Here is a 12,513-nt window from a genome sequence, read left to right on the forward strand (position 1 = left end):
TTTGTACAAAAGGCGGTTGAAATATTTGATTAAAATACGAAATTTCCTTCAAGATACAAATTTTTCGAAGTCAAAATATATAATAATGACCGAAAAGAAGACATCAAGTAAAAGACGTGTTTGCCGGTGACCAAAAATGCGGGTATTCTGCTTATATAGCAAATAATCGTGGTATTTGTCAATCTACAGTACTTGGATCGTACAACAGGCCTTCCTCTTCTTCTTAAACATTCGACAGAACATTCTAGACAAAAATTTGCTGGTTAGATACATTAGTTTGGTGGAAGATGATTTGGGAAACTAGATGCGACATTTTGAACTGTTAGATCTTGCAATAATGGATTTTTTTCAATAAGGAAGGGTAGAGGACTAGTAGAAGCAGTAATAAAACTAAATATAGAGATGGGAACATCTAGATGTAACAGTTCAAAATTGCTACTAAATATATTTTGGCTGTTTACTTTATTTTTAAGGAAATATTTTCCTAGAGATAAAAGAGGGGATACAAATATATTTTCCACGAGAAAATTCCAATTTTTCATCGTTGTTTTAAAGGATCTCGACGTTTTTTATTTATAAACGCGTCTCCCGATCGATTTTTGCTTTACCGCCAAAATTCGTCGAATTTATTAAATTTCTGCAACTGAATATCAAATAAAAAGATTATAATTTGTTAGTAGATATTAAATTCCACGAATTTCCATTGTAATAATTCCATTTTTGATCTACAAAGCGATCAGAAAATCCTTTTTGGAACGTGTCTTATAATAATTGAAAAAAAACTTTTTATTTGCGTTGTTTGTGCAAGAACTCGAACAGTTTAATATGAATTACGAAAAGATTAATCCTTGAATCATATATTATACAAGGTTTGTTCAAAAACAACGACCCCAAACCGAAAATTCGCATTCGAAGAAAAAATCGTTGACTGTCCACTATATTCACCAGATGTAGCTCCCAGTGACTTTTTTTGTTTCAAAAACGACTAAAATTCTTTGAAAAAATCAGTTGATAAATATATAAAGGTCATTATAAACTTTTTAGGCGTCAAGATCTGCTTGGAAACTATTTTTTTCAAAATTTCAAATTTGAGAAGTAAATTATTCAAAACGTGTCGAAAAAATTGATTTTTCCAGCGTATTTATTGTTGTTAATTGAACGAATATACAGAATGATCGATGTATAAATGGTTTCATCGGATAAATATTATTCTAGATGAAAAAATGTTAAATGTTTAATCCTTCCCATCGACTTTTCATCCTGACGGGTTTATTCCTTCAAATATGGCGTACGTAGAGGCTTTAAAAAGGATTCCTCTCTTTGATGGGATCCTCGAAGAATATAAAGGGTAAGAGAATACTAAATATACTCGAAATTTAGAGCTTGGTTTGAGAAAAGACGGATTTACGTTACGATAAGGAAATGTACAAACAAATATTTGATGGTTCGCCATGGGAAAATACGAAAAACGACTTTCTTATTTCATTTTCGAGACAAACAAACATATTTGGCTGTATTTTTCGAAATATTTTTCATTATTATCAATATAATTTCGATTTTTTGTCCAATTCGATTCCGTATTAGAAATTTTCTCAACCTGTATTATTGAATTAAATCTAATAAGCAAGTTTTTCGTTAAGCCCTGTATAACAACTTTTTTTTCACCTCTTCTAATCAATCTCATTCACTTACGCTTTTTTTGATTTGTCTAGTTTGAGCTCCGCGAAGTTGCGTCTGAAGTTAATGGCTTTTTTTGCAGGTTATCCGTTAATTTTCAACACCCTATACATGCCGTCTGTATCTCGAGATTTATTTCTTTCGTATCGGAATCGACGTCTCGGAATTTAATAGATTATGATGAATGATTATTTCGAAACTAATTGAAATTGTATTTGTATGTATTGAATTTTTGGAATTCACCTCGTAAAAAGTTATTTTTATGATATGACGATGTTATAATAAAATAATCGCCTGTATATTATTTTTTTTTTTGTTAATTCTGCGGAAAATTTTTTATTTTTATCGTTAACTTTTTCGAAAATGTGATATTTCGCAAAGTAAATAAAATACGGGGGTTGCATTAAAAATTATTTATCTATCAACAATTTTGTTAGTTCACACTGTATATATGGAACGTGATGATGTCAGCATCAACTAATTTTTGGTGGAGATGATTTTTTACTTATATTGTAATTTTAAAATTGCCGTTATACGGGGTATTTAAAAAGTTATAACGAATTTTCCATAAAAATCTTGAAAAGTTCAACACCCTGTACAACTTAGTGCAAATTCAATAATGAAGATTTTTTGTAGCTAAAGGTTTCGAATAATAGTGAAAATTTTGGAAAACTATTCATTTCTTTGAAATTTATTAAATTAGATACAGGGTGAATCAAAATAATAATACGTTATTTTTTGGTTTTTTTTTTTCGAATAAATCGCCCTGTATTTATAACTGATCATTTATTAATTATCAAAGTACCGATTAGAAAATTTCAAAGATTATAATCATCATTAATTATCACACTTTAAACATATAAATAATCTTACGGGGTGTTTCAAAATGACGAACCAAATCAAAGTTACCTTTTTTAAATGACTCACCCTGTATTTGATTGCATATTTGGAATCAGCTTGACTTTACCATTAGAATAATATAGGGTTGTGATATGTTATACGGGGTATTTAAAAAGTTATAACGAATTTTCCATAAATATCTTGAAAAGTTCAACACCCTGTACAACTTAGTGGGAACTCAATAATGAAGATTTTTTGTCGCTAAAGGTTTCGAATAATAGTGAAAATTTCGGAAAACTATTCATTTCGTTAAAATTTATTAAATTAGATACAGGGTGAATCAAAATAATAATACGTTATTTTTTGGTTTTTTTTTTCGAATAAATCACCCTGTATTTATATCAAATCATTTATTAATTCTCAAAGTACCATTTGGAAAATTTCAGAGATATTATTCATCATTAATTATCACACTTTAAACATATAAATAATCTTACAGGGTGTTCCAGAAAGTTGTTACAAATCAAAGTTACCTTTTTTTAAATGAAGCACCCTGTATTTGATTGCATATTTGGAATCAGCTTGACTTTACCATTAGAATAATATAGGGTTGTGATATGTTATACGGGGTATTTAAAAAGTTATAACGAATTTTCCATAAATATCTTGAAAAGTTCAACACCCTGTACAACTTAGTGCAAATTCAATAATGAAGATTTTTTGTAGCTAAAGGTTTCGAATAATAGTGAAAATTTTGGAAAACTATTCATTTCTTTGAAATTTATTAAATTAGATACAGGGTGAATCAAAATAATAATACGTTATTTTTTGGTTTTTTTTTTTCGAATAAATCGCCCTGTATTTATAACTGATCATTTATTAATTATCAAAGTACCGATTAGAAAATTTCAAAGATTATAATCATCATTAATTATCACACTTTAAACATATAAATAATCTTACGGGGTGTTTCAAAATGACGAACCAAATCAAAGTTACCTTTTTTAAATGACTCACCCTGTATTTGATTGCATATTTGGAATCAGCTTGACTTTACCATTAGAATAATATAGGGTTGTGATATGTTATACGGGGTATTTAAAAAGTTATAACGAATTTTCCATAAATATCTTGAAAAGTTCAACACCCTGTACAACTTAGTGGGAACTCAATAATGAAGATTTTTTGTCGCTAAAGGTTTCGAATAATAGTGAAAATTTCGGAAAACTATTCATTTCGTTAAAATTTATTAAATTAGATACAGGGTGAATCAAAATAATAATACGTTATTTTTTGGTTTTTTTTTTCGAATAAATCACCCTGTATTTATATCAAATCATTTATTAATTCTCAAAGTACCATTTGGAAAATTTCAGAGATATTATTCATCATTAATTATCACACTTTAAACATATAAATAATCTTACAGGGTGTTCCAGAAAGTTGTTACAAATCAAAGTTACCTTTTTTTAAATGAAGCACCCTGTATTTGATTGCATATTTGGAATCAGCTTGACTTTACCATTAGAATAATATAGGGTTGTGATATGTTATACGGGGTATTTAAAAAGTTATAACGAATTTTCCATAAATATCTTGAAAAGTTCAACACCCTGTACAACTTAGTGGGAACTCAATAATGAAGATTTTTTGTCGCTAAAGGTTTCGAATAATAGTGAAAATTTCGGAAAACTATTCATTTCGTTAAAATTTATTAAATTAGATACAGGGTGAATCAAAATAGTAATTCGTTATTTTTTGGTTTTTTTTTTCGAATAAATCACCCTGTATTTATATCAAATCATTTATTAATTCTCAAAGTACCATTTGGAAAATTTCAGAGATATTATTCATCATTAATTATCACACTTTAAACATATAAATAATCTTACAGGGTGTTCCAGAATGTCGTTACAAATCAAAGTTACCTTTTTTTAAATGAAACACCCTGTATTTGATTGCATATTTGGAATCAGCTTGATTCTCCCATTAGAATAATATAGGGTTGTGATATGTTATACGGGGTATTTAAAAAGTTATAACGAATTTTCCATAAATATCTTGAAAAGTTCAACACCCTGTACAACTTAGTGGGAACTCAATAATGAAGATTTTTTGTCGCTAAAGGTTTCGAATAATAGTGAAAATTTCGGAAAACTATTCATTTCGTTGAAATTTATTAAATTAGATACAGGGTGAATCAAAATAATAATACGTTATTTTTTGGTTTTTTTTTTCGAATAAATCACCCTGTATTTATATCAAATCATTTATTAATTCTCAAAGTACCATTTGGAAAATTTCAGAGATATTATTCATCATTAATTATCACACTTTAAACATATAAATAATCTTACAGGGTGTTCCAGAATGTCGTTACAAATCAAAGTTACCTTTTTTTAAATGAAACACCCTGTATTTGATTGCATATTTGGAATCAGCTTGACTTTACCATTAGAATAATATAAGGTTGTGATATGTTATACGGGGTATTTAAAAAGTTATAACGAATTTTCCATAAATATCTTGAAAAGTTCAACACCCTGTACAACTTAGTGGGAACTCAATAATGAAGATTTTTTGTCGCTAAAGGTTTCGAATAATAGTGAAAATTTCGGAAAACTATTCATTTCGTTAAAATTTATTAAATTAGATACAGGGTGAATCAAAATAGTAATTCGTTATTTTTTGGTTTTTTTTTTCGAATAAATCACCCTGTATTTATATCAAATCATTTATTAATTCTCAAAGTACCATTTGGAAAATTTCAGAGATATTATTCATCATTAATTATCACACTTTAAACATATAAATAATCTTACAGGGTGTTCCAGAAAGTTGTTACAAATCAAAGTTACCTTTTTTTAAATGAAACACCCTGTATTTGATTGCATATTTGGAATCAGCTTGACTTTACCATTAGAATAATATAGGGTTGTGATATGTTATACGGGGTATTTAAAAAGTTATAACGAATTTTCCATAAAAATCTTGAAAAGTTCAACACCCTGTACAATTTAGTGCAAATTCAATAATGAAGATTTTTTGTCGCTAAAGGTTTCGAATAATAGTGAAAATTTCGGAAAACTATTCATTTCGTTGAAATTTATTAAATTAGATACAGGGTGAATCAAAATAATAATACGTTATTTTTTGGTTTTTTTTTCGAATAAATCATCCTGTATTTATATCAAATCATTTATTAATTCTCAAAGTACCATTTGGAAAATTTCAGAGATATTATTCATCATTAATTATCACACTTTAAACATATAAATAATCTTACAGGGTGTTCCAGAAAGTTGTTACAAATCAAAGTTACCTTTTTTTAAATGAAACACCCTGTATTTGATTGCATATTTGGAATCAGCTTGACTTTACCATTAGAATAATATAGGGTTGTGATATGTTATACGGGGTATTTAAAAAGTTATAACGAATTTTCCATAAATATCTTGAAAAGTTCAACACCCTGTACAACTTAGTGGGAACTCAATAATGAAGATTTTTTGTCGCTAAAGGTTTCGAATAATAGTGAAAATTTCGGAAAACTATTCATTTCGTTAAAATTTATTAAATTAGATACAGGGTGAATCAAAATAGTAATTCGTTATTTTTTGGTTTTTTTTTTCGAATAAATCACCCTGTATTTATATCAAATCATTTATTAATTCTCAAAGTACCATTTGGAAAATTTCAGAGATATTATTCATCATTAATTATCACACTTTAAACATATAAATAATCTTACAGGGTGTTCCAGAAAGTTGTTACAAATCAAAGTTACCTTTTTTTAAATGAAGCACCCTGTATTTGATTGCATATTTGGAATCAGCTTGACTTTACCATTAGAATAATATAGGGTTGTGATATGTTATACGGGGTATTTAAAAAGTTATAACGAATTTTCCATAAAAATCTTGAAAAGTTCAACACCCTGTACAATTTAGTGCAAATTCAATAATGAAGATTTTTTGTCGCTAAAGGTTTCGAATAATAGTGAAAATTTCGGAAAACTATTCATTTCGTTGAAATTTATTAAATTAGATACAGGGTGAATCAAAATAATAATACGTTATTTTTTGGTTTTTTTTTCGAATAAATCATCCTGTATTTATATCAAATCATTTATTAATTCTCAAAGTACCATTTGGAAAATTTCAGAGATATTATTCATCATTAATTATCACACTTTAAACATATAAATAATCTTACAGGGTGTTCCAGAAAGTTGTTACAAATCAAAGTTACCTTTTTTTAAATGAAACACCCTGTATTTGATTGCATATTTGGAATCAGCTTGACTTTACCATTAGAATAATATAGGGTTGTGATATGTTATACGGGGTATTTAAAAAGTTATAACGAATTTTCCATAAAAATCTTGAAAAGTTCAACACCCTGTACAATTTAGTGCAAATTCAATAATGAAGATTTTTTGTAGCTAAAGCTTTCGAATAATAGTGAAAATTGTGAAAAATTATCCATTTTGTTAAAATTTATTAAATTAGATACAGGGTGAATCAAAATAGTAATTCGTTATTTTTTGGTTTTTTTTTTCGAATAAATCACCCTGTATTTATATCAAATCATTTATTAATTCTCAAAGTACCATTTGGAAAATTTCAGAGATATTATTCATCATTAATTATCACACTTTAAACATATAAATAATCTTACAGGGTGTTCCAGAAAGTTGTTACAAATCAAAGTTACCTTTTTTTAAATGAAGCACCCTGTATTTGATTGCATATTTGGAATCAGCTTGACTTTACCATTAGAATAATATAGGGTTGTGATATGTTATACGGGGTATTTAAAAAGTTATAACGAATTTTCCATAAAAATCTTGAAAAGTTCAACACCCTGTACAATTTAGTGCAAATTCAATAATGAAGATTTTTTGTAGCTAAAGCTTTCGAATAATAGTGAAAATTGTGAAAAATTATCCATTTTGTTAAAATTTATTAAATTAGATACAGGGTGAATCAAAATAGTAATTCGTTATTTTTTGGTTTTTTTTTTCGAATAAATCACCCTGTATTTATATCAAATCATTTATTAATTCTCAAAGTACCATTTGGAAAATTTCAGAGATATTATTCATCATTAATTATCACACTTTAAACATATAAATAATCTTACAGGGTGTTCCAGAAAGTTGTTACAAATCAAAGTTACCTTTTTTTAAATGAAGCACCCTGTATTTGATTGCATATTTGGAATCAGCTTGACTTTACCATTAGAATAATATAGGGTTGTGATATGTTATACGGGGTATTTAAAAAGTTATAACGAATTTTCCATAAAAATCTTGAAAAGTTCAACACCCTGTACAATTTAGTGCAAATTCAATAATGAAGATTTTTTGTAGCTAAAGCTTTCGAATAATAGTGAAAATTGTGAAAAACTATTCATTTCGTTGAAATTTATTAAATTAGATACAGGGTGAATCAAAATAATAATACGTTATTTTTTGGTTTTTTGTTTTCGAATAAATCACCCTGTATTTATATCAAATCATTTATTAATTTTCAAAGGACAAACTTTTACTTCAGATCTATGAATTTGGCGAACTTGTATGTACCGCGTTCGCCAAAATTTCAATTTGCGTGTACATACAAATCGAGTTTTCCTAAAAATTGAAAATTTGGCGGACGCACTTTTGTGAATCCACCACAATTCGATCTCACTCATACGCATCCTGTATCCTTTTATTGTTTCAGGAGCAAAGTGGCGGCGGCTCTCCTTAACAAACATCTACAAATCAACGGGATTTCCGCGGGTTTATCGTCGTTAAGACAATCAGTCGACGAAGGTTTAGTATCAGAAGATAAAGCAGCAGCCGCCGAAGCCGTTGCAACCGATCCCGGTTCCAGTAGCAAAATGAAAAGGGAAAGAAAAGCGGCCAGGACGTTAGGGATAATCGTATCTGCGTTTTTAGCCTGCTGGTTGCCATTTTTTCTTTGGTAAGTTCATCTACAAGACATACCCGCGTAGAAAAGCAGCTTCACTTTTGACAGATCTTAAACTGCGTTAACGTGACATTGACATTGACAGATTGACAGATGGCATTACCAAATTAACTGTAGAAGTTACTATAGAAATATCCTGTTTATAGAGATAGTTTCAATGAAGAAAAAACATGTTTTACTAAAAACAATCTTATGTTTGAATTAAATCGTAGAAAAGGCATTTTCTGATTGATAAATTATATGAAATAATAAAAAAAATTAATAAATCGGTGGATAATAAAAATTGAGTAGTTTACAAATGGATTTATACGAGGGACGTTCAAATATGATCGAGACAAACGCGTTTATTTACTATCGGAAATTTGAGTCAAAATTTTCGAAAATTTCCTCAAAAATACGAGGGGAATGTTGTGTGGTGGTGTCTAATTCGCTTCCGCGGTCATTTTTGAACGTTTCGGTTCATTTAAATACAGCAGATTCACTACCGAATCGATTTCGTGAATTCCGAAGAATTTGGAGACGGAAAATGGGAAACCGATGCTTTTTCTCTCTTTTCCAATAGCACAATTCGACGTACGGTACTTTGAGCAACGGAGGGGGGTTGTGAAACGTCGGTGAAGAGCCCACGAAGTCCAAAACAGAAACGGCTTGTCTCGATTATATTTCAACTTCCCTCGTATACGGAAATTGTTAAAATACAAAAAGTGAAGTTTCGTTTTCCTTTCCAGGTACGTGATATCGGCCCTGTGCGGTTACAGATCGTGCTACAGCCCGCCGTGGGTGGTAACTTTAGTTTTCTGGGTGGGGTATTTCAATTCGGCCCTTAATCCGTTGATTTATGCTTATTTCAATAGGGAATTTCGGGTGGCTTTCAAAAAAACGTTGGAGAATTGTTGCGAAGCTTCTTCGTATTTAGTTTGTAGGAAATATTCGATTGGAAGGGATCCGCCGATAACGTGCAGCAACGCTTCTAGCGAGCTGCACGGAAACAATTATTTAAGGGCCGAGGCCATTGTGCAGAGATTTAGTAATTTATCCGAACAAGAAGTTATTAATTTGAGGCAGAGCGAAGCCTGTATTTAAGTTTTTGTTTTTTTCAATATATAGAATCTACATATCTGATGCAATAAAGCCGTTTATATTTTGACGACATCTTTCGAAACTTCCGAATCTTTCATCATACGGTGTACATTTTAAATTGATAATTTGGCTCGAAAAATCAAATAAATTCCAACATATTTTGGTGGAAATTGAAAATATACTGCTCCGCGTATTGATTTTTATCATATCGGACATTATTTTCCATAAGATTTTGGTCTAATACTTAAAATATAAAAACTTTCACAACTTTCCTTCGGTGGATATTTCGTACAATAAAAAATGTATTTCTAAAATTTTGAGAAAACGGTTCGTGTTAAAATAAGTTTATTTAACTGGTATAATTTATATGAAAAGACATATTGCGTTGGATCTAATGAAAATTAAGCAGAGAATTTGGATTACGCATAAATAAAAAAAAAAGATTCCGAATTCTGAATCTGAATAACCTCAATCGATTGAAACTGATGACACGTGCGTTCCTTTGTGTTAAACGACTCGATCAATTAGGTACGTTCTTTTGTATTGAATGATTCATACATCTTCTTAATTCTATTCATCATGTACGTTCGTTTGAATGGAATATACCTGAAGTGACACGTACGTTCGTTTATGTTAAACGAATCGATCATTCTTTGTTAGGTACGTTTTTTTGTACTAAACGAATCGATCATTCATTGTTAAGTACGTTTTTTTGTATTAAGCGAATCGATCATTCTTTGTTATGTATCTTCGTTTGTGTTAAACTAGTCAGTCATTCATTGGAAGGTACATTGTTAAGTACGTTCATTTGTGTTAAACGAACCGATGATTCTTTGTTAGGTACGTTCGTTTGTGTTAAACAAGTCAGTCACTCTTTGTTAGGTACGTTCTTTTGTACTAAACGAATCGATCATTCTTTGTTAGGTACGTTCGTTTGTGTTAAACAGGTCAGTCATTCATTGAAAGGTACGTTCTTTTGTATTAAACGAAACCATCATTCTTTGTTAGGTACGTTCATTTGTGTTAAACAAGTCAGTCACTCTTTGTTAGGTACGTTCTTTTGTATTAAACGAACCGATGATTCTTTGTTAGGTACGTTCTTTTGTGTTAAACAAGTCAGTTATTCATTGAAAGGTACGTTCTTTTGTATTGAACAAAATCATTCTTTGTTAGGTGCGTTTGTTTGTGTTAAACAACTCAGTCACTTTTTGTTAGGTACATTGTTAAGTACGTTCGTTTGTGTTAAACGAATCGATCATCCATTGTTAGGTACGTTTTTTTGTATTAAACAAACCGATCATTCTGTGTTAGGTACGTTCGTTTGTGTTAAACAAGTCAGTTATTCATTGAAAGGTACGTTCTTTTGTATTGAACAAAATCATTCTTTGTTAGGTGCGTTTGTTTGTGTTAAACAACTCAGTCTCTTTTTGTTAGGTACATTGTTAAGAACGTTCGTTTGTGTTAAACGAACCGATGATTCTTTGTTAGGTACGTTCTTTTGTATTAAACGAACCGATGATTCTTTGTTAGGTACGTTCTTTTGTGTTAAACAAGTCAGTTATTCATTGAAAGGTACGTTCTTTTGTATTGAACAAAATCATTCTTTGTTAGGTGCGTTTGTTTGTGTTAAACAACTCAGTCACTTTTTGTTAGGTACATTGTTAAGTACGTTCGTTTGTGTTAAACGAATCGATCATCCATTGTTAGGTACGTTTTTTTGTATTAAACAAACCGATCATTCTGTGTTAGGTACGTTCGTTTGTGTTAAACAAGTCAGTTATTCATTGAAAGGTACGTTCTTTTGTATTGAACAAAATCATTCTTTGTTAGGTGCGTTTGTTTGTGTTAAACAACTCAGTCTCTTTTTGTTAGGTACATTGTTAAGAACGTTCGTTTGTGTTAAACGAACCGATGATTCTTTGTTAGGTACGTTCTTTTGTATTAAACGAACCGATGATTCTTTGTTAGGTACGTTCTTTTGTGTTAAACAAGTCAGTTATTCATTGAAAGGTACGTTCTTTTGTATTGAACAAAATCATTCTTTGTTAGGTGCGTTTGTTTGTGTTAAACAACTCAGTCACTTTTTGTTAGGTACATTGTTAAGTACGTTCGTTTGTGTTAAACGAATCGATCATCCATTGTTAGGTACGTTTTTTTGTATTAAACAAACCGATCATTCTGTGTTAGGTACGTTCGTTTGTGTTAAACAAGTCAGTTATTCATTGAAAGGTACGTTCTTTTGTATTGAACAAAATCATTCTTTGTTAGGTGCGTTTGTTTGTGTTAAACAACTCAGTCTCTTTTTGTTAGGTACATTGTTAAGAACGTTCGTTTGTGTTAAACGAACCGATGATTCTTTGTTAGGTACGTTCTTTTGTATTAAACGAACCGATGATTCTTTGTTAGGTACGTTCTTTTGTGTTAAACAAGTCAGTTATTCATTGAAAGGTACGTTCTTTTGTATTGAACAAAATCATTCTTTGTTAGGTGCGTTTGTTTGTGTTAAACAACTCAGTCACTTTTTGTTAGGTACATTGTTAAGTACGTTCGTTTGTGTTAAACGAATCGATCATCCATTGTTAAGTACGTTTTTTTATATTAAACAAACCGATCATTCTGTGTTAGGTACGTTCGTTTGTGTTAAACAAGTCAGTTATTCATTGAAAGGTACGTTCTTTTGTATTGAACAAAATCATTCTTTGTTAGGTGCGTTTGTTTGTGTTAAACAACTCAGTCACTTTTTGTTAGGTACATTGTTAAGTACGTTCGTTTGTGTTAAACGAATCGATCATCCATTGTTAGGTACGTTTTTTTGTATTAAACAAACCGATCATTCTGTGTTAGGTACGTTCGTTTGTGTTAAACAAGTCAGTTATTCATTGAAAGGTACGTTCTTTTGTATTGAACAAAATCATTCTTTGTTAGGTGCGTTTGTTTGTGT

The 12,513-nt window shown here is 29.9% G+C and overlaps 1 protein-coding gene across 1 annotated transcript in view; it reads left to right on the plus strand.

Annotated features, from left to right (window-relative positions):
- The window catches only part of LOC130443814 (octopamine receptor beta-1R-like), a 28,507-nt gene extending 18,646 nt beyond the window's left edge, over positions 1 to 9,861 (plus strand). The window contains exons 3-4 of the mRNA XM_056778665.1: positions 8,244 to 8,486; positions 9,221 to 9,861. Of these exons, the coding sequence (XP_056634643.1) occupies positions 8,244 to 8,486; positions 9,221 to 9,575 (598 nt within the window). The 3' untranslated portion in view covers positions 9,576 to 9,861. The remainder of the gene's footprint in view (positions 1 to 8,243; positions 8,487 to 9,220) is intronic.
- Positions 9,862 to 12,513: the final 2,652 nt, after the last annotated feature.

This window comes from Diorhabda sublineata, chromosome 5 (genome assembly GCF_026230105.1).
Source record: "Diorhabda sublineata isolate icDioSubl1.1 chromosome 5, icDioSubl1.1, whole genome shotgun sequence".
Classification (NCBI taxonomy): domain Eukaryota; kingdom Metazoa; phylum Arthropoda; class Insecta; order Coleoptera; family Chrysomelidae; genus Diorhabda; species Diorhabda sublineata.